General features: G+C 43.9%; 1 protein-coding gene across 10 annotated transcripts in view; it reads left to right on the top strand.

Annotated features, from left to right (window-relative positions):
- PBX1 (PBX homeobox 1) overlaps nucleotides 1-27,567 on the top strand; it is a 125,350-nt gene that overhangs the window by 84,053 nt on the left and 13,730 nt on the right. For 8 of the 10 annotated variants that reach the window (XM_069967581.1, XM_069967577.1, XM_069967575.1 and 5 more), the window contains 4 exons: nucleotides 11,786-12,030; nucleotides 13,706-13,896; nucleotides 16,226-16,361; nucleotides 19,408-19,567. In XM_069967581.1, the coding sequence (XP_069823682.1) occupies nucleotides 11,786-12,030; nucleotides 13,706-13,896; nucleotides 16,226-16,361; nucleotides 19,408-19,567 (732 nt within the window). Of the gene's footprint in view, nucleotides 1-11,785; nucleotides 12,031-13,705; nucleotides 13,897-16,225; nucleotides 16,362-19,407; nucleotides 19,573-27,567 lie in introns of those variants that run through there. The other 2 variants (XM_069967578.1, XM_069967584.1) reach the window with 2 other exon arrangements.

Below are 27,567 nucleotides of genomic sequence, written 5' to 3'. Positions count from 1 at the left end.
GATGGGGGAGTAATACCAGGGTCGATCCTCATCACCAACCCCCCTACCCCTGCCCCCTGTTTGTCCAAGAAAATGTTTTGGCCCGAGTTGTCCTTTTAAGTGGAGTGCTGCTTTATGATCAGAGGGAATCTGGTTTATGGGCCCCCCCACCAATGGGAGGGTATATCTTCGCGACGTACCATCACTTTATAACACCACTTTAACAACTCCCCAACAAATCTCCCCTAGGTAAACCCCTACTCGTTATTTTATTACTTGTCCTTGGCGTGTCCATGCCAGGTTCTCCTGTCGTCACCACCACCATTATCATAGCCATAGCCTCCCACCCCATTATGGCCTCTCCAACCAGAACAATAATATTGGCATCACTTTCTTCTGCGCTCTTCTAAATCACTGGCTCGTGATAATGCGGAAGCCGTGCCAAGAGCCAAGCCTTCTACTGTAGTGGAAAAATTTCCATCAAGGAATTGTTGCATGTTTTTCTTTCTTTTCAGTCTGATTTGTTTTTTTCTTTCTGTTTCTTAAGTTTTTGAATACGAAAATTCTTTGAAATGAAATCCCATCGTGTAAGGCCACAGGGTCTACGTCCATGACTGGTGGTTGGTTTCCAATAAGTAACATTGGTGTCCTGAAGATCTTCGATGGTAACCCACCACTCGTTTTCTCCTCGTCATCTTTTGAGATGTCTGTATGTGATTTGTGTAATGAGTATCCGTGGCTGCATACCCAGTACGAGCCGCATCCTCTTCAGGCTCTGACCTTTTCACAGCTTGTTATAATCAGACGTCGCTGTGTCAGTAACGCCTCCTCACGGGACGTCTCCTACTTTAATTGTGCTACTACCCCGAGGCTGGGATTAAAGGGGCCGGATTCATTCCACACCTCACATCCCAGGAGTCTCCACACGCACACCGTGTCCTCAAAAGGATACACACAATGAAGGCCGCCGCCACACTTTCGACTCCGGCACTCTAATAGATTGCTAGCTTCTCTGCCTTTGACCGGGAGTGACTTTAATGTGCTGTGACATAGTCTTGCCGAATAAAACGGGTCATCGCACAAGGTCACAGCCATTCTAGGGTCTCACATGACATCTGTCATTCCCGGGATACGATGGTGGTGGTGTTTGTGGGGGAGGATGTGGCCAATGCATATTTATGGGTTGTGGGCACATACTGGAGATGGCGCTCCGCTGACCCGGGTCAATTCACAGGGACAATTAAGATATAGGATTGTCTGGGTGAGAGTCTGTTTACGGAGGATGCCCGTCCAGGATCGGGAGGACTCTACCGCGAGACGGCAACTTGTTTAAGTTAGCCGGGCTCCTAACTTGAGATTGCTGTGTAAAGGAATAAGCGTAATAGGAGCATATTGTGTTATTGAGGCCTGTGCTGGGTCTTCTCTGCCAGGGAGATAATCTGATTATTGCTCTCACTATTTAATGCCGGTCTGGGAGGCAGCTGGTGATGTTTTAATGAAGCTGGAATTGTATAGTCGGCAGCGCAGGATAATCAGAAGCTGCAGAGTCAGAATCAGATTAATAATTCATGTCATTAAAGTGTGTAATTAATTCGAAGAGTCCAGATGAGGGAAAACCTTTTCAGCTTTAGAAATGTATCCCGAGGGTTTGGAGAGATGTGCCAGGCGGACACGCAGTCTGTGCAGGGCCGGGGGGGGGCCGGGGGGCTGCTGGTAAGAACACTAGTCCGGCTCCTTTTGTTCTGGACGGTATTTCAGAGATGAAACATTCCTTCAGTTTACAGGATCGGCGGCTCGGATCACCTCTGCGGCCGGCGTCCTTTACTTTGTCCTCTGTGTAGAAATGTGCTCAGGGCCATGAACGTCCTTTACTAACAAGCCGCACCACAATGGCGATGGTCAGACGTTGCGGCTCTGCTGCTTTTCTTTCAACGGAGATACAGTAAGGATGTAGCATATTGGTCGGTGTGTGTGTGTGTGTGGCCAAAGCTGGGAGTGGAAGAGGAAAAGGTGCAGATATCAGGGAATGTTCACACTCAGACTTCTTAAATGCAGCAATTTGTTTTGGTGCAGAATCACTGAGCATATTCTCCAACCAATCTGCCGCCGGTCCACTGCGTGAAGAAAGTCCTGTAGTCTCCCGTGTTGGTTGCACTCCTGGTTTTGGCTAAAAATACTGACCGAAATGGGAAACAAATGCTGACGAACATTCTACAAGCAGACCCAGCTTAAGGCTGGGTTCACACTGCGTTTTTACGTCAGTTTAGTGTATCCATGGTTATTTTTAGCGTACAACAAAACGTGGTCAACCACGTACACCAAAATAAAAGCATTACATTTTTTTTTTTTTAATTTATAGTGGAAGTCAATGGAAAATGGGTTCAAATAGATGCATACAGTTGCATCTTTTTTTGCAACGTCCCCCTCCCCCCCTCCCCCCAATTAAAATGTATACATTAGACAGGCTGCAAAAACGCAGTGTGAACCCAGCCCATGTTTATACAGTGTTTTTGATGCTCATGAATACACCAAACTGATCCCCTAAATTTGAAAGCAATTTCTTTATTTTATTTTTATGCAAAAGAAGAGCCCGTGGAGCCTTATCAAAGAGTCTCGAAACACAGGACTAGCCAGCGCATTTTTGACAACTTTCAGCGTGTTTTACCTGTATTTTATACATATCGCATCTCATATGTTTACATGCAAAGAGGTTCAATAAAAAAAACAAAAAAACTGAATATTTTGCTTGTCAATCAACTGGGTTATATCCATGCACTTTTTTTTTTTTTTTTACACCTGTAATAATTATCATTGTAGATGGAAGACTACATGTAAAGTGTCAAGGAGTATTTCCATGGAATTCAGTTTAATACAATAATGTGTATGTATATGGAGGTGTGAAATGGGCATTTTACACCTCACAATAGTGTGTCTGAAGGGGTAGGCGTCAGGGGACATATATATATATACCCACATACTCCGAATCTCTCTCTTATGCAAACTTGAAGTGGTTGATCAGCGTTACATTGCGGTTTTCATCTATAATCAGCGCCACATTTGCCTATATTGTTTATTGCACCTCAGCTCCATTAGGTTGAATCAGACTGAACTGCAATATCAGACAGGACCATTGGACAGGTGCCGCACTGTTTTTGAAATCCTTATGTACTGTTCTCGTTGTTGCCGTTTTACGCCAGTTGTGGCACCACAGCAATCTCTTGTAAAACAGTGCAGATTTTAGCAACCGCTACATGTGAATTCAGGCTTAGGAACATCCCACAGCTGGTGTCCCTACCCTCCGAGTAGTCTGTAATGAACGATTTCTCCTTTGTGTCCTATAGTGCATGTGAGTGTGTATAGATATCTAGTGGTAGGGTATGCGGCCGATTATCGTTCCGTGTAATCAGGCGATGAAAACGATCATCGGCTAATCGTTGACATAGGTTTGGACCTGTAATTGTTGGGCACTAACCGTGCATCGCTACGTGTAATAGCGGTGCGTGGCCGGCGGCTAACTATTTGCAAAGTGCATACATTACCTATCCATGGTCCAGGGCTCCTCTTGCGGTCCGCTTCTTCCCGGGTCCCGCACGCTGCAGCTTTACAGGCCATGACCGCAGTGGCCAGTGATTGGCTGAGCGGCCTGTCAGCTGAGACAGGCGGCTCTGAAGCTGCAGCACGCGGGACCTGGGAAGAAGCGGAGCGCAAGAGGAGCCCTGGACCATGGATAGGTAATGGATGCAGTTTAAGCAAGGGCTGCAAGTACATCGGTAACGTTAAACTATTATCGGGCCGTGTAATAGGCCCAGTAAATGAGCACAGATCTGGCAGATTGGCGATCGTTTACAGTTATTATCGGGCCTTGTAATAGCACCTGTAAAGTTGTAGGCCCATATAAAGCAATGGCACCAGGTCTAAGAGCGCCAGGTTAGACTGTTCTGGTGTATTTTAACGTCTTTGTCACAGGCTCGGCCTGACCGATTTTCTGATGACTTGAGTTGATAATACAGATTAGTCCTTGCGGCGTTCCACTATGTGTGAACGTTCCCTTAGGCTCATTTAGATACATAGAAGATTGCCGGCAGAAAGAGACCACCCTGTCCGCACAGTCTGCTCATAATGCAATGTATGGTGCTTGGTGGTTTTTAGAATCTCAAATGAATTATAAATAATTTGGGGTACCCATCCAGCGATCTGTATTGGGTCCTCCGTGTGCCTCGCTTTTTGCCACCACCACCTCCTCTGCTCCAGGCTACGAGTCTTCTCCATTCTCCCGATTCTTCTTCTTCTCCTCCTAGGCCGGCATCCCCTCCTCACCTAGCCTGTAGCATCCATGCCATTCGGAGGCCCTCATCTGCTCCAGATGTGGCTTAATTTACTGCGACTCTACTAATTACTGTAATTAAGGATTAATTACTGTTAATTACTTTCACATAAACTCAACGCCAGTCAAAAGTGCATAGCCTTGTGAAGCTGCCGCACGCACATACGTACCAACACATGATGCCGCATATTACCCATAGCAATCCAAAGGGCTCCGGCAGCTGGGACACGGTGGCACTTTTACTGTCACCTCCGCTTGTATTGTGCAGTGACTGGTAACAAGAAGGCCTCCCCCAGTGTCTCCACTCAAATGCCAGGAAGCCACCGCTGCTAACAAGATGATTGGCATTAAAGAGCCCGCACCAAAACGCCAGGCCCTCTGCTATGGCACTGCGGTATAGGAGGGCAGAGAAGAAGAAAAGTATTATTTCCATATCTAATTTATTTATAAGGCTAGAACAGTTTTTTTTTTCTTTTTTTTTGCAGTGTTTTTTTCATCCGTTTTTTGAAGAAAAAAAAGAAAAAAACAGACGTATTTGTGTGCATTCGTTCTGATCTGTCTTTCTATTGACTTCCATTGTAAAGCAAAATAAAGAAAACTGATCAAAACATTGACAAAAACGGGGTAGACCACGTTAAAAAAAACATGCGTTTTGATCTTTTTTTTTTTTTTTTTTTTTTTTAAATAATGGAAATCAATGGAAAACTGATCAGAACTGATGCTCACAAATACATCCCTTTTTTGCAACAATATAGATAAAAAAAGCGCAGTGTGAACCCAGCCTGAATAAATATGTCAATAAACAAATATATAAATGAGGTTTAGAAACTCTAAATATTTTAGCGTGTGACAGTAAACATCTACATATCATTGCTCCAAATAATAGGGCAGCGACGATCGAGCAAACAGTTGCTTAAAATCATTGCTCAATTGTGCAGGCCTGGCGGCACGATTACCGAGCTGTATAACAGGCTCAGTAGACTCCCTGATCAGGGATCGACTAAACAGCTGATTTCTTTTCAGACATTTATAGTCTGTTGTCTTAGGGTGCGTTTACACACAAAGATTTATCTGACAGATTTTGGAAGCCAAAGCCAGGAATGAATTTGAAAAGAGGATAGGTCTCAGTCTTTCCTTTATGACCTGATCCCTGTTTATAGTCTGTTCCTGGTTTTGGCTTTAAAGATCTGTCAGATAAATCTGTCTGTGTAAACGCACCATTAGGGTACAAACACACACCGCGTACGCAGCGTATTTACTGCTGCGCTACGCAGCAGAGACGCAGCAGATTAGATCTAAATAACTGAACACAGCATCAAATCTGCTGCAGATCTGCTGCGTATTTGCTGCGTATACGGTGTGTGTGTTTGTACCCTTAGGCTAAAAGGATTGTTTTTTGGACCTTTTTATAACTGGTAAGGATAGGCCTGCAGTATTAGGCTAGGTTCACACTGCGTTTTCAGCATCCGTTTAACGGATCCGTTTTTTTTTAACGTCCAGAAAAATAGGGTCAGCAACGTTTTTTGGTCCACCAAAAAAAACGGATCCGTTTTTTTTATAATGGAAGTCAGTGGAAAAACGGATGCACACAAATGAATCCGTTTTTTGCAATCCGTTTTTCATGCGTTTTTTGCAAAAAACAGATGCGTTAAACGGATGCTGAAAACGCAGTGTGAACCTAGCCTAAGACTGACCTATCTGAGAGGCCCCTGTGCTGCGGTGAGTGCCACAGCCTCCTCTTTGCCGTCATAACGTCCGCAGTGGCCGTGTAAGGAACGGCAATGTCCTGTTTAATTGAGAAATCCCTACAATTCCAGGGGCAGAAAGTGCAAGGATGAGCAGCAGTAAATGTAAAAGCGGCCGATTGCTGGAGCCGTCCGATATCACATCACTGATAAGTTGAAAAAGTATTATTTTGGTTAAATTTCTTTATTTTAATGTGTATGGACATCTATGTTCTTTCCTCGTATGAGGAGCCTCCGTATTGACTTTTTGCACTTTCAACGTCCCTTAATATCTGACTTAATGATTGAATGGGATTAGCTTAAAGGGGATCTGTCCGCCATTCTGATACCTGTTTAAGCAAATTCTTCAATTCCAAATAGACTTCGGGAGCATCTTTTCTTCTGCTTTCTTCCATCCCCGTAGAAATTTATGAATCAACCGATATTTGGGGTGTTGTCCTTATAGATGCTGACACTGTCCAATCAGTGCTGGTTGTATAAGGACACGCCTCTTTTGATAAGTAAAATGGTGACGCCCGTATATAAGTTTCCAGCAGGAATTACAGAGGACCGCCACAATGTAGAATTATAGCTATAGATTTTTCATAATTATTATTTATTTTTTTTTATGAGAATTGTATGTAATAAAATGGACATAATTGGGACAGCGGACAGTTCCCTTTTAGGCTATGTTCACACTACGTAAGTTTCCGGCCGTAGTGCGCTCTGTGAATAAGCGGTCGGAGATTTACGTAGCTAACGTACAATGGAAAGTATACAATCTACGGCTGCACAGTTCACACTACGTAAGAACTTACGCCCGGATCGTATGCGGCGCCATAAAAAATTAACCAGACCATTGTTTCGGGACGGAAATGCTGTAACTTACACCCGTAGCGTAACGTGCGGTCCCGTACGGAGTGGTGGTTTCTTCTTTTTTACACTTTGATTTGCCGATCCAAAAGGTTCTGTGGGGTGTCCGGGGCTAGGCGAAGATATCCAAGTAAAATACCGCTGCCAGATCGCTACGTACGCCGTCCGGGAAGCGTACGTTCGATACGGGCGTAAGTTCGCGGACTGTACGTAGCCAGCCGCAACTTGCGTTAACCCCCGGCCGGAGTTTTACACGTATATGTCCAGCCGCGAAAAATATGCGTCGAGACATATGCGTAGTGTGAACATAGCCTTAGGGTGCGTTCACACCTACAGGATCCGCAGCAGATTTGATGCTGTGTTCAGTTATTTAAATGAAATCTGCTGCGGATCCGGTAAGTGTGAACGTACCCTTAAGGACTTTTTAAAAGAGAAGAAAACTGCAGGGGGACCTGCCTCGGGACCCCCACCAGAATTTGTTTTCCCCTGAGATGTGATGACGTGGCGACTCGGAGGCTGATGGACTGGCCGCTCCGCAAATCAGTGACAGGAGCAGCGTCCCACCCTAGTCACTGACTGGCTGAGCAGCCGAGTCGTGATGTGTGCAGGGCCGGAGATCCCAGAGCCTGGCATGGCTGGAGAGGCGCGGGGAAAGGTAAAGTTACTTTCCCCCATGCCCAGCCATAAAAAAAACAAAACATGGAGGCCAGACTTCACCTCTTGGTCGAGATCTGATGAAAGATTTGTCGCTTTGTCTGATATCTGACCTTTCTGGATATAAGAATTGCTTGGTCTAAAAAACGTGGCGGTTCTGTATATAAAAACCTATCCACAGATCATCCTCTTTACCCCCTGACCATTGTATAGTATGGGGGTCATTGTATATTATCGGGTTGGCAATGGAGTATTAGGCTATAACCTATACTTTGTATTACATAGGGGCAGATGGGATCGGTGTAGTCGGTGGTACTTGGCGGAGCTCACGCCGTAACGTTTGTCGTCTTTTTGTCTCTTCTGGCTCCATCTTCCTCTCTGTTTCTCCATCTTCCCCCTCCTCTTTTATCTCCCTGCTAATCCCCCCCACCTCCCTCCCTCTTCCTTCTCCTCTGGCTGGATATTTTCCCAGCAGACGCCAGTAATACAGTATGTAGAGCTGTGCCCCAGCTCTCAGCATGCAGCAGACCAAATTATTCTCATGTATTCATGAAAAGCTGCCACCGATCCGTCCCTAACACAGAAATGGCCTTTGTTAGTGTTTCTCAAGTGGATTGGCACAGAGAGCGACCCATGCAATTTGGCTTCAAAAGAAAGAAAAGATTTAACCGCGTCACCTCAAGGAAATTTTATTCCTAACACGCAAAAAAAATACAGATATAGCAATTTGCCTAAATTGCCGGGCTTTTTTATTTTACAATTATGATGATTTTTTTTTTTTTTTTCCTTTTCTCGTTCTGTTTTTGACACCAACACGAAGAGTTTCCTACAGGCGGCGACGGCCGTTTTGCTCTGGTATGTTATTGTCTTTGGATACACGAATGAAGGAATGGGTAATGATGGGAACAGAGCCGCGATGGGTGTATGGCGGTGGTATGGGAGACTATCTGTCCATTAAAGGATCCCGTCTCGAAATGGAATAAACAACCAGATGTAACGTGTATCTGGCGTCTGCTGTCTGTCCTATAGACCTTTGGCCCTCCAGCTGTTGCAAAACTACAATTCCCATCATGCCTGGACAGCCAAAGCTTTGCTTTGGCTGTCCAGGCATGATGGGAATTGTAGTTTTGAAACAGCTGGAGGGCTGAGGTTTCCCATCCTTGCTGTAGATGGAGACACGTATGCCCAGGAGTGCCAGCCCTGCATCATATTACCTCTGGTCATGTGATCAGAGACGCCTCTTCTGACCAGTAGCACGAATGGGTTTCACAATCCATATATAGTACGTAGTTGCAGAATATGCTGTAAAGGGTTAAAGGGATAGTTCACCAAAAACGTTTTCTTTAAAATCAACCGGTCCCAGCAATTGCTAGAGATTTGTAATTTACTTCTATTAAAAAAATCTCCAGTCTTCCAGTACTTATCAGCTGCAGTATGTCCTGCAGAAAGTGGTGTATTCTCTCCAGTCTGACACAGCACTCTCTGCTGCCACTTCTGTCCATGTCAGGAACCCATAGTAATCCTCTCCTTCTCTGGACAGTTCCTGACATGGATAGAGGTGGCAGCAGAGAGCACTGTCAGACTGTAGAGAATACACCACTTCTGCAGGACATACAGCAGCTGATAAGTACTGGAAGACTGGAGATTTTTTTTTTTTAAATAGAAGTACATTACAAATCTCTGGCTCTTGCTGGGAACAGTTGATTTGAAAGAAAAGAAAATTGTTAAAAACCCCTTTAAGTGAACACCATCATACCTGTATACTAAGTCCTAGATACCATAGTGCCGGTCCTTACGTTCGCATACTGTATCTGCACTTATAGTTAGTTGTAGTCTATAGCTAGCACTAGCTTCCTGTTAGCCATGGGCGGGCTCCTGCTTCTGCATAGCAGCCAGTCTGAAGAAGCAGAGCTGCAGTGAAAAGCAAGTTGGAAGAGACGGACCAGCTGTACGCAAGGGCGCTACACAGGACGTCATTTATATAGTGCAGCAAAGCAGAAGGGAACAGATACACTCGGTCAGATTTGGCAGACCATCCAGATTCTGCAGTTCTTATACGCCGCCCATCCACATGCAGATTAGTCCCGTCCAATGAAGCTCATCCATATGGAATCCTCCTTATTACACGGGTTCTTCAGAATTAGAAATCCAGAGATGGTCTCTTCCAGAAACACCACTTCTCGGGTTGGGTGTTGGTTATTTGCAGCTCAGTTCCCTTTTGAAGTAAATGGAGCTAAATTGTAAAACCACACACAACCTGAGGACAAGGGTGGTGCTGTTTTTACAAGAAATTAGCTATATGTGTGTGTGTGTGTGTGTGTGTGTATATATATATATATATATTTATTTGCAGATAAAGACAGCAGTACTCACCTCTTCATGCAATAGTCGTTTATTGTTTACAATCACCAACAAACATGTGGGAGACAAAATGACAGTAGCAGGGGTGTTTCACAGGTGACGGCTTGTTTCGCGCGTCACGCGCTTCTACTGGCCTGGTCACCAGACCAGTAGAAGCGTGTGACGCGCGAAACTGGCTGTCGCCTGAGGAACATGATATAATTCTGGATAACCCTAAGTAAATGAACCCAAGGTGCAGTGCTGTTTTTTGAAAAAAAAACTATATATTTTTAATTGTGGCTAAAAAAAATCGCTTTAACCAGTGATTTGGATTTCCAGTTGGAGCCGCATCCGATGGTCAGTTAGAACTGATGCAGATTTAAAAATTTTAACTTATTTTAAATTTGCAGAAACTCACCAGCAAGATGCAGCCTGATGCGAGGTGGATTTTCATGCTGCAAATACGCTACATGTGACCCTTCTCCAATACAGCAGGGATGGGGAACCTTCCGCCCTCCAGCAATTACAAAACTACAATTCCCATCATGCCCGGGCACCTTTCAGCTATCCGGGCATGATGGGAATTTGTAGTTTTGGAACAGCTGGAGGGGCCGAAGGTTCCCCATCCCTGCTGTATGGGGTTCACATAATCCGCTCGTATCCTGTTCATCTGGACAAAATGAATAAAAAGAACAACAAACAGAAGTGATTATTAGTGTTGGGCTCAGCCCGCCCTCAGGATGCTGCTGTGTCTTCTCATCTATTGCCTGGAAATCAGACAGATTTCCTTATAAATGAGTTTCTTCTGTATGTTCCCTGCTGGGCTGTGTAGGATTGTCTGCGGATCCAGTCATCTGGCAGCAGAGGGGAACCCTAGTGGTCACGTGTGGTATAGCGGGATCATAGCTTTTGTATCTCGCCCCACAGGTTCCCTCTATTATTAGCCATTTTACTATTCACTGTGTATTTTCAGGCTTTGCTCAGCAGAATGATGTATTCATAGAGTACAATATAGTATATCTGAACAAATACTTATATACTTATATTTTTTTTTACGTATTGGAGAATTTGTAGGTAACAAATTTCTAGATATGTATTTACTACTAATAATCATAAAAATAATAAATATAAATAATAATTTAAAATAAATAATATAATAATAATAAAACTAAAATAAAATTAGTATATTTTTATTTTCATTTTTATTATGATTATTATGATTATTTTACTATGTTATTTTTTTATTAATAAATAATCAGCGAACAAATACACTGTGAACTTTTACTTGTGTTGTAGGACTAGGAATGTTTTTTTTTTCTTTTTTTGTGCTCAATGAAAGGGGGATATATGTCAGATATATACCACACAGTACTGTCATATATAACAAGTTCATTCACTTTAATAGACCAAACTTGGGCTACTACACTGATAGACTGATAGATAGATATTATTGATGATATTATTATATATTATTGATGATATTATTATTATTATTATTAATATATATATATATATATATATATATATAATATATTTTATATATATATATATATATATATATATATATATATATATATATATAATAAAGTTTGTATATATACATAATTTATTTTTATTATTCCCATCATACTTGCACAGCCAAAGCCTTTAGCTGTCCAGGCATGATGGGAGTTGTAGTTTTAGGGCCGAAGCTTTGACATCTGTGCTGTAATTTCTGGTAAACATGATGCACTTTGAGACCATATATTTATTTCAGAAATCCCTTTGAGCGTTGTCACTGGTAGAAGTGAGTGAGCCAGCTGCATCCCTTTTTTACTAGTGTCCTGAAGTATAGACCAGACGTAGCCCCGAGAACAAAGTATTAATGTATTTGTCTTTGTGTGTCTTTCAGTACTCAGCATTCGGGGAGCACAGGAGGAGGAGCCGGCGGACCCTCAGTTGATGCGATTGGATAACATGCTGCTGGCTGAGGGGGTAGCAGGTCCAGAAAAAGGAGGAGGTTCTGCAGCAGCCGCAGCAGCCGCCGCCGCTTCAGGTGGTGCTGGGTCCGATAACTCAGTGGAACATTCAGATTACAGAGCCAAATTATCCCAAATCCGACAAATCTACCACACAGAGTTAGAGAAATATGAACAGGTAAGCGGAAAGGCAAAGTGATCAAAAAGGGATCATAGGAGGGGGCGATGGAGCCATCATGTCTGCAGTTAGTGGGCCACTTCTTGTTACACGCGGTCCATTTTGCTGGTGTAAATGGTTTAGGCTAATTTAAGAAACTTTGTAATTGGGTTTAATAGGCAAATATGCTATTATCTGCATTCAAAAAGACTTTCCCAGGCCCCCCTCCCCTCCCCAGATTGTTCTCTGCTCTCTGCTGGCGACTAAAGGATTACACAGTGGGAGCTGTGGGAAAGCCGGTATTCAGAGGTCAGTGAGTCGTGATGGTAGGGGGAGAAGGGGGGGGGGGGGGGGCCCTGGAGTCAGTTTATTGGTGTGCGCTAGAGAGTACTGTCATCTATATTATATAATATATAGTATTGTTTCTGTACTGAGGCTTTCTATTTTACTTTCACTGTACTTTGTTCACATTGGGGAGATCCAGCTAAATATGGAGTCTTAAAAACTAATTATGGAAATTGGCGCTCCTCTAAAAGGAAGAAAGTGGTCTCCCCAGTGCTAGATTACTAGTGTTGAGCGGACTTGGCGAAATATTCACGTTTTAGCAATGTTACCCAAACTTTCGTCATTTGACTCGCAGCATATGGAAAAGTTGGTAGTCGCCCTAGGGCTGCCAGGAAAACATGGATACAGCCTATGGCTTTATCCATGTTTTCCAGGACTCTCTAGGGCGGTATCCAACTTTTCCATACGCTGGGAGTCAAATGACGAAAGTTCAGGTTTAAAGGTTGTTGCCAAATCTGAACTGTTCAGCAAATCCGCTCAACACTACTAGATACCCGTAAAAAGCCTTGAAAAATGACATGGAACATGACTACCCAGACACCCATCCATAATAGATTGTACAGACAACCCAAAAGAAAGTCCTGCCTAAACTGCATACAGTGCAACAAAACCAAATAGAAAACCGAAAAAAATTGCACAATTATTTAGAAGTATAACAAAGTCCTTTATTTACATATACATAATTTACAAAAATTTATAAAAACTAGGAAATTTCATGGGAAATGAGACAAATAACACAAGGCCAGGCTATTTTTCATATTAGATTGTAGTTTGTCTCCGGATAGTATTGGTTCTTATTGTAGAGATCAACTGGTGTATGGAGTCTTACCGGCAACATTTCATAGGTACAATTATGCAAATAAGCTCTTCTCTAGTGCCACCTAGAGGGCCAGGCATTGACCTACAGGGTAGTTACCTTTAGGTGGCACTAGAGTTTTCTTCCTTCTGGAGAAGAGCTAATTGGCATTTCTAATAATGAAATCTAGAACAATGTATCGGCCTGGAGTCCAGAGTATTGTTCCCTGTGAGAGATCTTCGGCCTTAATGGGTTTCTGGATGGAAATAGAATATTCCTGTTTACAGACTCCAAACACAAGTTCTTGGAGATGGTAAAGAGTAGAAGAACAAAGTAGAAACTAGAAAGTCCTTGGTGTTTCCCAGCCGGGTCTCCATGTTCTAGGTTCCTCCCTGGTAAATAGGTCGGGGATTACCGCATTACACAACAAGCCCTGACGTTTATTGTGCAGTATTTCAACTTTACAGCAAAAGTATGGAGGTAAAAGAAAGTAAATAAATCTGCGACTCTACAGAGAATAGGCGATAAATATAACGCTGTCTGGTTGACTTTTAGGCCTGTAATGAATTCACAACACATGTGATGAATCTCCTGCGGGAGCAGAGCCGGACCAGACCCATCTCCCCCAAAGAGATCGAACGCATGGTCGGGATTATCCACAGAAAGTTTAGTTCTATCCAGATGCAGCTCAAGCAAAGCACATGTGAAGCCGTCATGATCTTGCGGTCCCGCTTCTTAGATGCACGGTAAGACCACGGGGAATCCCCTGATATTATACAGTATTATTAGCACCCATGTTTCTCATGAAGGATTGTTATATCTGTAACAGGCTCATGTATTATGGTGTAATATTACTGGACAACACACAAGCATTGAGATATAGGGGGAAAGGGTCACTTTATGCCCCTGTCAGCACCCATATGGGCACCGCTCTCATACCGTATCTGGTGTGTTGGGCAAAATTCATCTTCATCTGTGGCTAATCAGGTATGCTGGGAGTTGTGGTTTTGCAAATACTTTGGAAACAAATTGCAGACCCACAATGCTTTAAGATGGCCATATACCTTCAATAACTGCTGGACAATCAGTTATCCCCCCCTGTCTTCCCCGGCCAATCAGTTATCCCTCCTGTCCTCCCCGGCCAATCGGTTATCCCTCCTGTCCTGCCCGGCCAATCAGTTATCCCTCCTGTCCTGCCCGGCCAATCAGTTATCCCTCCTGTCCTGCCCGGCCAATCAGTTATCCCTCCTGTCCTGCCCGGCCAATCAGTTATCCCTCCTGTCCTGCCCGGCCAATCGGTTATCCCTCCTGTCCTGCCCGGCCAATCAGTTATCCCTCCTGTCCTCCCTGGCCAATCAGTTATCCCTCCTGTCCTCCCCGGCCAATCAGTTATCCCTCCTGTCCTGCCCGGCCAAACAGTTTTTCCTCCTAGTCTTCCCAGCTATAAGTTATCCCTCCCATCCGCTCCAGCCAAACATAATCCCTCCCGTCATCTCCAGCCAAACAGTTAAGTTGGGTACAAACAGTTAAGTTGGGTAACTGTAAACTAAGGTTTACCATTCCATATATATAGGTAGATAGATAGGTAGATAGAGAGAGAGAGACTGGGTGTCTTGTTATTGATAGATCAACCTTAATCTCCGAGCACCCCCACGATCAGCCGATTGAAGGGGCGGCAGTGGCTGTGCCTGGTACTGCATCATAGTTTATAGTTAAATAAATGGCATGTGTAATACTAGAAACGGCCACTAAAGTGTACAGCACTCTGCATGGTATTAAAGAACCCTTGCAGACAGCTGATCAGTGGGGGTGCTGCATATCGGACCCCCATTGATCAGATATTGATTCCCTGTCAGTTTTAAAGTGTTGGGGGGGGGATCTAACTCTTAGCAAAACCTGAGAGTTTGAGTCCATACTTGCCGAGAGTAGAGGGGGGCATGGCTGCCATCATGAATTCCAGATGAGCTCTGCTTCCTGTCCCCCAGGGAGAAGACTTCAGAGCCCGTCCATTCACTCCAGTGCCCAGTTGAAAGTGAATCTGTATTGAAGTGGTGCAGAAAATATTTAGAAGCTTTTTGTTGCCAGAGGCTTGAGGGGAAATTTGTTGTTTTTGTTCTGTGAAATCGCGGCCAAGTTGACATGCGGTGCAGGAAGTTTAGTACATGTCTGTCTGTGTTCATGTGTTAGCGATCATCAGACATAAAGGTCATGGTGTGCTGTCATTTATAAACCCTATATGTGGACGTGTCCTGGTGTCACTGAACATCTATGGATACCGGTGTAAAGTGCACAATAGGGTCCTCCATGGGTAGAGAGTGATAAATCGCTGCCACAAACCTCTGGTGATGGCTTCTCTCCCTTTAAAGGGAATTTGTCACTTAAATTTTCTTTTACTGAATAGTCAGATTTTAAAATTTGTTTGATTTTTAATCTGTTTCTCTTTTTTTACTTTACTTTTTATTTCACTGTTTATACATTGTTATGGAGGCGGCCTGGGCTGTTCTCAACCACATTTAGTGACATGCTTTACAGCAATGCTCATGGACATAGATGACAATAGACAGACTCTGTCCCCTTGAGATGAATGTGAAACATTACTGAGCGCGCTCTGTGACCTTTGAAGAGGTCATTCCACAGGGAGCTGCTATGGTTTCCTCCATCTACTGGTGTCACATGACAGATCACTTTACAGCAGCCTCCTCTTTTTACCACAGACACAACAGGAAGTCTCAGCTTAGTTCCCCCCCCCCCCCCCCAGTGGTGAGAATGAGAACTGCAAGATATCAGGATTATTTTATCATATAGATAGAAAAATTTAAAATTGGAAAAATGTCTCAAGTTCTTAAAAATTAGTTTAATATAAAAACCTTATTTGGACAATAAGTCATTTTCTGATGACACATTCCGTTTGAAGGGGAATCCCAGACACGTACCCGTAGCATAGCTGCTAACTGACCAGTGGGAACACCAACCATTGACGAGAACAGGGCGACTCCGGCACCAGCTTATTCTGGTACTCTCCCTGTCTTACAGTCCTTACTTTTTAATAGTGAACTTTTTTTTTTTTTTTAATAGACGGAAGAGAAGAAACTTCAACAAGCAAGCTACAGAAATTTTGAACGAGTATTTCTATTCACACCTCAGCAACCCATACCCCAGTGAAGAGGCCAAAGAGGAGCTAGCCAAGAAGTGTGGCATCACCGTATCACAGGTATCACTTAGTCCCTGAGCCTTGTGGGACCAATGTAATGTCTGACCACCCTGGTCCTAGGGGGGCACATTCACCTCATAGGTGGCTCCCCAATTGCAGTCCTCCTCCTATTAGTTACATCAAGACCAATTCTCCGTTTTGGGCGACTTCTATTACCCCTGTACCAATAATTGATTCCCATTGATTGATTGCAAGTCTTGTTCCATAATGTTTCCTTATCCCCTGCCGTGCTGCGGGTATGTAACCCATAACTTACCCTGTGGGGGCACTGCTGGAAAAATTGGTGGATCAAGGCCCTCAGGGGCTTAAAGGGCATCTCTCAGCTCAGTATCATGTTCTGAGCTGCAGACATGGGCAGATAGCTGATAGGGACATAAAATATGATATCTGATTTCTGAGTTTTACAGCTTACAGGACAGCTCCCCTTCCCCAACCTGCCGAGACCATTTTGATGTCCCCAACCAGATATGTCTGGTATCGGGGTCTGTCTCTTGGGGCTAATATTCAGGGTAAAAACTAGAGCATCCATGGTGCACCACACCACCGGAATAAAAATAGTTTTTACCCCAAATTCCGTCCCCAAAGAGACAGGCAGGCCCCCGGACTAGACATGGCTTTAAGAGGACATCCAAATGATACCGGCGGTTTGGGGGCTGTCCAGGCTTTAAACGAGAACTATCAGCAGGTTAGACAAATCTAACCAGCAGATGGCTCCATAGTGGGCACAGCGCGCTAAGGATGAAGGTATGCCTGTGTCTCTTACCTTCATCCTCTGCACTATTCCCATACTGTTCTGAAATCCTCTGCATGGTAAGCAGTTAGAAGCACTGGGGGTGGGGTTACCGCTTCTCGATAACCAATCTGGACCGCCCCTCCATTGATCATTTGGGGGCGGGGCTATGACTGGTGACGGAAGCCCCGCCCCCAGTGCTCCCAACCGCCTACCGGGCAGAGGATTTCAGTCTAACCTGCTGATATTTCACCTGTTAATAGGTTTTCTGGAATAAAATAATTGACGACCAATCCCCAGGATAAGGGTGTCCATAATTGTATGGCTGGCAGGGGTGGGGCCTCTATATGAGCCTGGCTGTATCCATGTTTACCAGGACTCCCCAGGGCAACAACCAACCTGTGCAGCTGGGGGGAGTCTAATGCCGAGTGTTCGGGCCTCACCGCTCTACACCAATGGAGAACATAATTTTGTAACCTTCCAAACAGCCATCAGATAGGAGACAGGAATAATTTAATTTCATGTCTGCAGCTCTGATCATGAGATATCGCTGACAGATACTATTTAAATTATTTAAAGGGGTTATCCAGACTTACAAAAAACATTACCCTTTTTTCCAGAAATAGCCCCTCTCCTGTCTTCATTTTAGGTGTAGAGGTTTGCAGCTCAGTTCCATTGACGTGAATGGAGCTGAATTGCAATACCACACACAACCTCAGGACAATTGTGGCACTGTTTTTGCAGGCTGGATAATCCCTTTAAGAAAAGAAAAAAAAAACTAAGAAAAGTAAGTAAAGTAGTCATATTTGCTTTACCGATCCCCTGCTGCTCCTAATTCCAATGTTTACCTGGTTCTACCAGTGCATGTACTTCCCAGTCCCTCTCAATATGGTCATGTGACTGTTGCAGCCAATCACTGCCTATAGCAATAACACTCTACTCGCTAAGGGAGAAACATGATCCCTTTGGTCCCATGATAATAGGCCTTTCTCCAGCCTGCCAGTCCCCTGCTCTGTACAGTGTCAGTACAGGGGCACAAAGATTTAAACTGTTTTGGAGCTCCCAGCATCATTATGAATGATGATGCCGGGAGCTCAGGATTACGAGCTGTAACACCTCTGTGCAAGTACCGTAATTATGGAATGTGTGAATGCCCTCTAAGGCTTCTTATCGGAGTCAGATGCTGACATAAAGAAGTCAGGCGAAAATCTTTATTAAAGTATTGTATTGTCCCCCAAAGGTTAATACAAATCACCAATATACACTTATTGCAGGAAATGCTTATACTTGCACTTACTACTGGATCCAGGTTTCACTTCCTGGATAACATGGTGATGTCACTTCCTGGATAACATGGTGATGTCACTTCCTGGATAACATGGTGATGTCACTTCCTGGATAACATGGTGATGTTACGACCCGACTCCCAGAGCTGTGCGGGCTGTCGCTGCGGGAGAGGATGATGGCAGAGGGATGCTCAGTGTCCCTCCAGTGGCTTGTGTCCCCCTGCCATTATCCTTTCCAGCTGCCACATCCCACAAAGCTCTGGGAGTCGAGTCGTGACATCCCCCTGTTATCCAGGAAGTGACATCCCCCTGTTATCCAGGAAGTGACATCCCCCTGTTATCCAGGAAGTGACATCCCCCTGTTATCCAGGAAGTGACATCCCCCTGTTATCCAGGAAGTGACATCCCCCTGTTATCCAGGAAGTGACATCCCCCTGTTATCCAGGAAGTGACATCCCCCTGTTATCCAGGAAGTGACATCCCCCTGTTATCCAGGAAGTGACATCCCCCTGTTATCCAGGAAGTGACATCCCCCTGTTATCCAGGAAGTGACATCCCCCTGTTATCCAGGAAGTGACATCCCCCTGTTATCCAGGAAGTGACATCCCCCTGTTATCCAGGAAGTGACGCCTTGATGCAGTAGTAAGTGCAGGGAAAACGCACTTTACAAGCTTTTCCCATAATAAGTGTATATTGGTGATTTGTATAACTTTTGGGGGGCAATACAATACTTTATTAAAAATTTTCACCGGACTTCTCCTATAAAGTGAGGGCTACCTCCAGAAGGTGGCATCAGAGAGCTACATTGCATAACCTTCCATATCCACATGGCTGTTTAAAGAGGGACCAGGAAGTACCATCCAAGGGTATACTAAATAAAACTGCGGGGACCGGTAATATATGCATGACTACTGTTTATAAATTTCCCCTCTTATAACGCTCTTGAAGGATCATCTATGCACTGTATATGTTAACCTTTATAACCTGTCCCTGTAATCTCATCTCCCTGTCTGTGTTGCACATACTGCAGGTATCAAACTGGTTCGGAAATAAGCGAATCCGCTACAAGAAGAACATAGGTAAATTTCAAGAGGAAGCCAATATATATGCTGCCAAAACGGCTGTGACTGCTACCAATGTGTCAGTTCACGGAAGTCAAGCCAATTCGCCCTCAACTCCCAGTTCTGCTGGTTAGTTTATGTTTTTTTGTTTTCTTTTCTTTCTTTTTTTCTTTACTCTTTTTTTATTTTTTGGTTTGTTGCTCTTTTTAGTTTTTTCTCTTTTTTACCTTCTCCAGCTTTTCTTTCCTCTAGTCCTTGTTCACTTTATTCTCTATTCCATCCTGTCTGGAAGCCATGGCCACCTCCCCCACCCCCCTCTTGCCTCCTGTCTTGTTCGTGTCCCCGTCTCTCTCGCTTTTTACTCTTCTATATCGCCTCTGTCTTATTTTCCCTGTTTTTTTGTTTTTTGCTTCCCGTTGCTTATTTTCTAGATTAGCTTCCCGCTGTCTGTGTTCAGATATTACCATATTCTCTAATGTCTTTTTCACACCTATAATTACCTCAGTAATATTGGGATTTGAGTTATTAAAGCCTCTTGAAATAGCCCTCAGCAGCTGCCATTTTGTGTACAAAGTTGTTTTTTTTTGCTTTTTTTACACTGTTTATAATCCTCTTAACTCGTACGATTTACTTTGTGACCTGTATGAAATGGCTGGTCGACCATCGCTGTAGGGTAGCACCACGTCTTACATGTATGAGTCTTAGAGGTCATTGCACCATCAATTACTAAGCTGTGGTACATCCTATTACTGCACATGTTCTGGAACATTCCTTCTTTCATAGTTCTCTAAGACAATCAGGACCCTACACAAATTTATCAACTTTTTTTTTTTTAACTTTAATGTATTTGCTGTTTGAACATCTTAATTCCGTTTGTTGTTGCTTTTTTGTTATTTTTTCCACTGGTTTGTGCGTTAGTCCAGGAACTTATGGACGGACCTTACTGTTAGTTCAATGTAAAAGTAAAGGTCTCTTGTCACACTCCAAAAAACAAAAACATTTGCCTTGCCTGTCAGAGCATGTAAAGTCGGAGTTTTCAGAAAGAGGAGTTCTAGGGCAGCCTGAAGGGTCCTCCTATAAATCCCTTTTCATAGAAAAGCTCCTTTGCGATAACCACCGGAAGTGTAAAAGGGCCATCGATCAGCTGATGAACGAGAAGATGTTAGTTCATCGGTTGATTGAATCTTTTTCTGTTATGGTTCTAGTCCGCAGATGGTCTTGTGTAGATCAGGTACAGTGATGAAGTAAAGGGCCACATGGGCCATCCAGTAGTTCACGTGGCCTGGTCACACTATTGTTTGAACCTCGTGAAGGCCTCTGCCAACGAGCACCAGACACTGACTACAGTACTTGTTATCAGCCGCCTATCTCTAAGGGCCTACACACATTAAAGTTCTAAACTATCATCCACTAAGTGAAATTGTTTAAGGTAACAGATGGTCAATGTCGAAAATGAAGTTGGCTATGTTGGAAAGTTTCCACCTGTAGTCACCAGTCCTTGATCGATTATGGCCACTATGAAGAAAATTGACGGCCGGTATGGACTAAAATGTATGGCTGCATCACTAATACAGTCACTATATGGTTGTTCAGTGGTGGTTTGGCCATCAGACTACTTTGTAAAGTTGGGTACACAGTAGATGTTGACTTGTTTGACAAACAGACATCATTCAGGGAACTCGCGTACACATGCACTCTTGGTTCTAGCTAGTATGGTATGTGTTCTGACTGAAGAAGTGAGCAAACCACTAGTAGACACCTCCAGTAGTAACTGAGAATGAAAGGATCGAGTATGTTGAAATCCAACTTTTTGATCCTTATTTCCTTCAAGTTGGGTGGCCACTATACACATGGTCGGTTACTCTGAAATAGGTGCAGCCAGCATTACTATAAAGTGGCCTCATGAAGGTGGAGCTTGTGCATAAAGGCAAATAGGCCCACCCAAACCTCAGCTCATCACATGTATCTAACATATTCCGAAATAACTTGTGCTACATTGTATGAATGTCTCTTCACATCTGGTTATATGTATGGTCTGATTTGAAGACCACTTTCTCCATCACTCATACAGACCCATTGTCCGGTCCTAGGCTTGTCCATCCAGTAAGGTGGTTCCCCATCTAGGACACCCATCACCTTTGTGGGAAAACCCATGTAATTCCTCAATGTTCCCTAAACAGCGGTGGTAACACCAAATCCTCCAGTAGTGTGATCCTCATTGTTCTGCGGCAGACTCCATCGGAATGATGTGTATAATTTATGGCCATGGGCCGTGCAGTAATTAGATCGCTGTAGTTGATCACTTGTTGATGTCATCATTAAGTCATTTGGCTAATGAAATCTCCAGGAATTGATTCAGGGATAGTTGGCAAACTTCCAGAAAAGAGATTAAGGATGAAGCAATGGGGAATTGAGCGTAACAGGGATAGAGGTTAAAAATGATAGACGAAGAGGGATGGTGGATTGGGACATGACTTCTGAGTAGGGGAACTGTAAAGTGACAGAATGGAATAAAATGGATCATAACACAAAGGCAAAATGAGATTTAGACATGCAATTAAACAATAAGGAAGCCCGTCCCCGATCCACGCGCACAAGGTCATAAATTCTTACGTCTAGCTTTTGCCTTGGTTGGTGCCATGGTCTGATCCATTCATTAGGTTTGTCATCTTACATAAAGCAATCAGAGGTGCGGTGAGGAATTATTTCCCTTGATTATTCCCTGTGTGATTAGGAATTAAATAGCAGATTGTATTAAATATTTGTCTTATTGCTTGTTAGACTATAAAATAATACGGGCGGTGTTAAATTTTATACAGCTTTGGTCTCCAAAGTCCCATAGCAGTTTTTCTTAGCTGACAGCCGACGCATTTCAGGCCACAGTCTTCAGGTGTCACTATAGCCTACATCTATAGATAGATGTGAGCCGCATTCATCGTAGCCCGTATCAATGATGCAGTACTATACCATCCAGATCTGCACTGTTGTCTTAAAATGTTCTGGAAAAACACCAGTTGTGAGTGCATGCAATCATAAGTCTATACTGACACACAGGGGTGTAACTACCACTGTAGCAGCCATAGTAGCTGCTATGGGGCCCGTTGCATCAGGGGGCATGGTGGCCTGCTCCTGCAATACACTAGGCCCCCTGAGATGTCATCACCTGTAGCACCCAATGGCCTCCTGGGTTCTGCAAATGTCCCTTTTAACTGCAAGCACTCCTGACGAGCATACGAACTAATGACAACACTTGACTGCTTAGTGGAGAGTTGGGGGGGGGCAAACAAAGGTTTGCTACTGGCCCAGTCATTTCTAGTTACGCCGCTGCCAATACATCAGGGTTGTGAACCGCATGGAGTCGTTGAGTAGAGTTGCCAAACTGTTTGGGTTTGGCATCTTTCTCTGAACTTGAGCTCTCTCGGCATTTTACTCCTGGTGTCTGGAGAAAATAGATGCAGCCCTAGGACTGCCAGGAAAACATGAATAGAGGCTATGGCCTTATGGCTGTATCCACGTTTTCCAGGACTCCATAGGGCCACATAACTGCTTTAGATGCTACAAGTCAAATGCCGAGCGTTCAGGTTAGGAGAAAGATGCCGAACCTGAACAGTTCGGCAGCTCTACTCAACACTTTCAATAAGTCATTGGTTGAAGACCACTATATTATGTTAAGGTTGAGTCCAACCACTAATTTTGGCCAAACTGGTGTCAGAGGGGTTGGACATGGTAGATTTCCTGATTTGTGGAGGGGAGGTTGTTCAGAGGTCACATGACTCTGGTACAGTAATAATGTATGCATGCATGCAGCAGAGCTGGGATGAAACAGATGACACTGCAGAGATAATTCTTGGACAAAAGAAAGAAGAAATGAGGGATTGCTTCTTTAAAACACATATTGCCAGTGAGAAAGTAGCAATAACTTTGAGCAACTCCTGCTGGGGGCATGTATTTTCCCATCCTCTGTCCACTCCCTGTTCCCTGTGTACTTGCAGGCAGTCTCCAGGTCTCCCGTGTCAGCCGCCGTTCTCCACTTTACCGGCACATTTCATGCCTTCATTTCTTTCCAAGGAATAAACATATGCTGTGTGCAATATGCAGTTGTGTTTGTTAGCCGGATGACAGGTATATGGTACTTTAATAAACATAAAGTGGAATTCCCTTCTAGGAAAGCGCTCACATTGTAATTAGGCGCATAGGCAAGTAAAAGAAAAAGGAGGGATGCATTTAAATACACATTTGTGTTTCACATAAGCCAGCCTGTACCAGAAGCAATGCACTGTCGCTGGGAGATGGTGGCAGCGTAAGGGTATGTTCACACATCGTGGATCTGCACCTTAATCTCCATCAGATCCTGTAACTTACTGAATTCAGTGCACGTTGATGTGGATTTTGTAGCCTTGATCTGATGCTACAGGCAGAAATAAGAGATATTTGGCCAAACTGCAAAAAGTGGCGCCATTCCTCTAACTAGACATAAAAAATAAATAAATAATACAGCAAAACCACATGACATTGTTTACCTATGTGCCCCAGTTCAGAAATCACAAAAAGTTTGTTTTTTGTGGGTCTCTTACTATGTCAGATAGTTACTGTCCTTCCTTGTTGAGAAGTTGCTCAGTACTGCAATTCCCAGCATGCACTGATTTCTTTCAGCCGTTCATCACCCTCCTGCCATTTCCACCCCCAGAGCTGCTGCAGAACATTGTTCTACACATTAGACTATCACGCTACACAGTAAGGGTACTATTACACAGGCCGATGGGGGGCCTGCTAAATCGGCGCTTGTTTACTGGGCCTATTACAAAGCCCGATAATCGTTTAACAAGGGCTGCATGGACATCGTTACCGATGTCCTTGCAGCCCTTGCTTAACTGGCATACTTTACCTATCCTGGGTCCAGGGCTCCTCTTGCTCCTCTTCTTCCTGGGTCCCGCGGGCTGCAGCTTCAGAGCGTCCTGTCTTAACTGACAGGCCGCTCAGCCAATCACTGGCCGCGGCAGTCCCAGCCTGTGATTGGCTGAGCGGCCTGTCAGCTAAGACAGGACGCTCTGAAGCTGGGGCGTGCGGGACCTGGGGAGGAAGAGGAGCCCTGGACCATGGATAGGTAATGTATTTGTTTTGCATGGTCCACAATTATAGGTCAGAACCTATATCAACGATCAGCAGATGACGATCATCGGCTGATTGTTGCTATTACACGGAACGTTAATCGGACGGATAGGGCCGATTCGGCCGATTATCATTCCGTGTAATAGTACCTTAAGTCTGCAAAAACTGCTGTATTCACTGCCAGCTCCTCAGCCTGTAGCATTGTTCAGCACAAAACAGCATGGTATATGTCCCAATGAAGCTATATATGTATTTATGAAGCTGAGATTTAGGCTGCAGATGCTAGTCAGAGATGATGACCTTACTCAGGGGTGGGACTTCAGAGACCAGGGGGAGGGAGCTCAGAGACCAAATAAAGCCAAGCCCTCTGAGACAGCAAAGAATGATGGTTGTCTCTGGAGAGGGGGAGTTGGAGAAAACACCACATTTGAAAGTAAAAGAACTACACAACTTCCTTTCACTATCTTAGTAAGTTTTAGGTCTTAGGGAGATTAATTTTATTTTAAGAAAAAAAATATTTCCGATACTGAAATGCCCCTTTAAATTTTCCATGCTTTAGGTTTCATTTCCTAAAACTTATCTGAATTAAGACTTAAAATAAATTACCCGTAAGGACATGTTTTGGCTTGAGATGGGGAAGCTGATAGAGTTCCTCCTTAGGCCAAGGACCTGTGAGTGTAAGAGATGTACAGCGCTGCAGAATAAGTTGGCGCTATACAAACTAATTGAAAGTAAGAAATCAAGGCAAATGAGGAAATGAGATCAAGGGAGGAAGATAGATCCTTGAGAATAGGGACACGTTAGACCATTCCCTGTATACCTTTGATTTTTCTACATCACAAGATCTTTGACATAAGAAATGTTTTTGAAGGAAATTTTAAAGAGCGATGAAAGCCGGAAGAATAAAGAAGCTGGATGAGATCTTCAACAATAAGACGGAAAGGATTATTCCTTTTACTGTCACACGCGTCAGCCCAGGACTCAGAATCATTTATTATTACGGCACTTTCCAAAGTTAAGATTGCCACCTGGAGATGTAAGATGAGAGGACTGTCGGAGGAGGAGGAGGGAAGGAAACTTTTAGTGCTGTTTGAAGAGAGGGGTCCAGACACACTTAATATCAGTCTTGGGTTTGTGTTTTAGTCTATAGTACATATCCCACCAGCATGTTGTTATAATTTACCAATTGTACCAGTCTGGGGTCCACTGATCTGCACCTTTAAATTCCCTGGTGGACTGTGGCAGTGGTTTGGCTTAAAGTGTAACTGTCATGTAAATGTCATTTTTCAGAAATCAATAAATATCACTAGTATAGGTGATTTTAAGAAACTTAATAGGTTTTATTAAGCAAAAGAGTTTCCTCCTGTACTCAAAGTTGTTTTGCAGCCTCCCCCTCTCACTTCAGAAGAAGTAGGATTTCTGTGTCTATTATGCTCTATGGAGAGGGGAGGGGCCGAGGGGGGATGAGTGGGCACAGAGAGGCGAAAAGGCAGCCCTGCACAGCACATCATCCTGCAATCTTCTCTCACCAAGCTCCCAGATAAGCACTGACCTGTGAATCCAGCATTTTATGTGCCCAGTTTCCAAAGTGGACAGCTGCTTTTCTCCTTCCTGCTCTATCATCCCCCTCCATAGGTTACAATAGACTCGGCAAACCCGTTTTCACTTTGCTTCTCCGTAATGAAGATAACTTTTTTTTTGCCTGATAATTAGCAGATAAGAAGTGACAGGAGAGGCTGGGAAACAGCCTTTTGAGTACAGATAGAAAATCGCTAGTACTATGGATTTCTGCAAAAATATTTTAAGTGACCGTTTCCACCCCTATCCTCACCACCATCATCTGTTGGTGGTGGTTCTAGATGGCCCCATACACCCTAGACCGACAGGCGAATCTTCAGTGAGCGATGGGTTTGGCTGACAAGTCTGTGTGTGGTGACACTTAGTCATCATATCCCTGGTGGTCTAGGGTGATGCAGGGATTAGTGCATATATCCTAAGCAATCTCTGGTTGTCAGGAAAGGGAATCTTGGTATCTAGGACAGGGAAATGCTTAAATGTGGTCCAGGCCATAAAACAATTAAACTGCGCATATGATTGGTCTAGGAAAAGAAAAGGCTTATTAGACACAATACTATTGGTTTCCTTGATGTGATGGTTTACAACAGTAAAGAGTGTTAATTGGAAGCATTACTGTGTTGTGGGGGGATTGGGGGATTGGGCAATCTGGCAACAGAGGGGTCTGATCCATTTTCCAGTAGCAGCAGAACAGTGCAGGGCAGAATCTGTGGCAGTGAGAATGCAGTCCAGTCTGCAGGTAGCATGTTACAGAGCTGGAGGAGTTAGGTAAATTGGTGTATAGATTTATGGGGAAAGTTCCAGCAGGAGAACTTGTAATGATTTAAACGTATAAACCTTTAAATAGTCACATGGGTGATTCTACTCGGACTTGCAACTATCTGTGTGTGTGCACTTCTAAAATACATACATACAGTGGTCCTATAATTGACAGCTCGCACATGCATAATACCCTTGACTACTTTGCTCATTCGGAGTTAAGTAGTCTATTGATCTTCCCTGCCTGTTCTGTATGCACACTTACACACAGATAACCGCCAGTCACCACCCACATGCTGCCTAGTCCAGAACAAGCTGAGGTTTCTATGGACAAACGACCAGTTACTGTCAGGACATGTGTCCCTGAATTTAAAAAAAAAACGACATCAATGTCTGGTAAACACAATAGTGATGAGCGAACTTGACGAATGTTCAAGTCCAGCTCGCTATTTGACTCACGATGGATGCAGCCCGGACGCTGCCGAGAAAACACAGTCACAGCCTATGGCAAACTATCAACCTATTTTCCTATGTTTTGTGTTTGCATTTGTTGGTGAGCAAAAGCACCACAGCTCCTCAGGGGCAACCACAGCTCCTCGGGGGCGGTCCTACCTACATGGCAGCTCAGTCATTGTTCAGGACTCTTTTGTAGTTTTTCTGTCTTGAATTGATCTGAAATGACAACC

This window comes from Dendropsophus ebraccatus, chromosome 4 (genome assembly GCF_027789765.1).
Source record: "Dendropsophus ebraccatus isolate aDenEbr1 chromosome 4, aDenEbr1.pat, whole genome shotgun sequence".
In the NCBI taxonomy this organism is placed as follows: Eukaryota; Metazoa; Chordata; class Amphibia; order Anura; family Hylidae; genus Dendropsophus; species Dendropsophus ebraccatus.
Note: the sequence above shows the minus strand (reverse complement) of the source record. Positions and strands in the feature narration are given on the sequence as shown.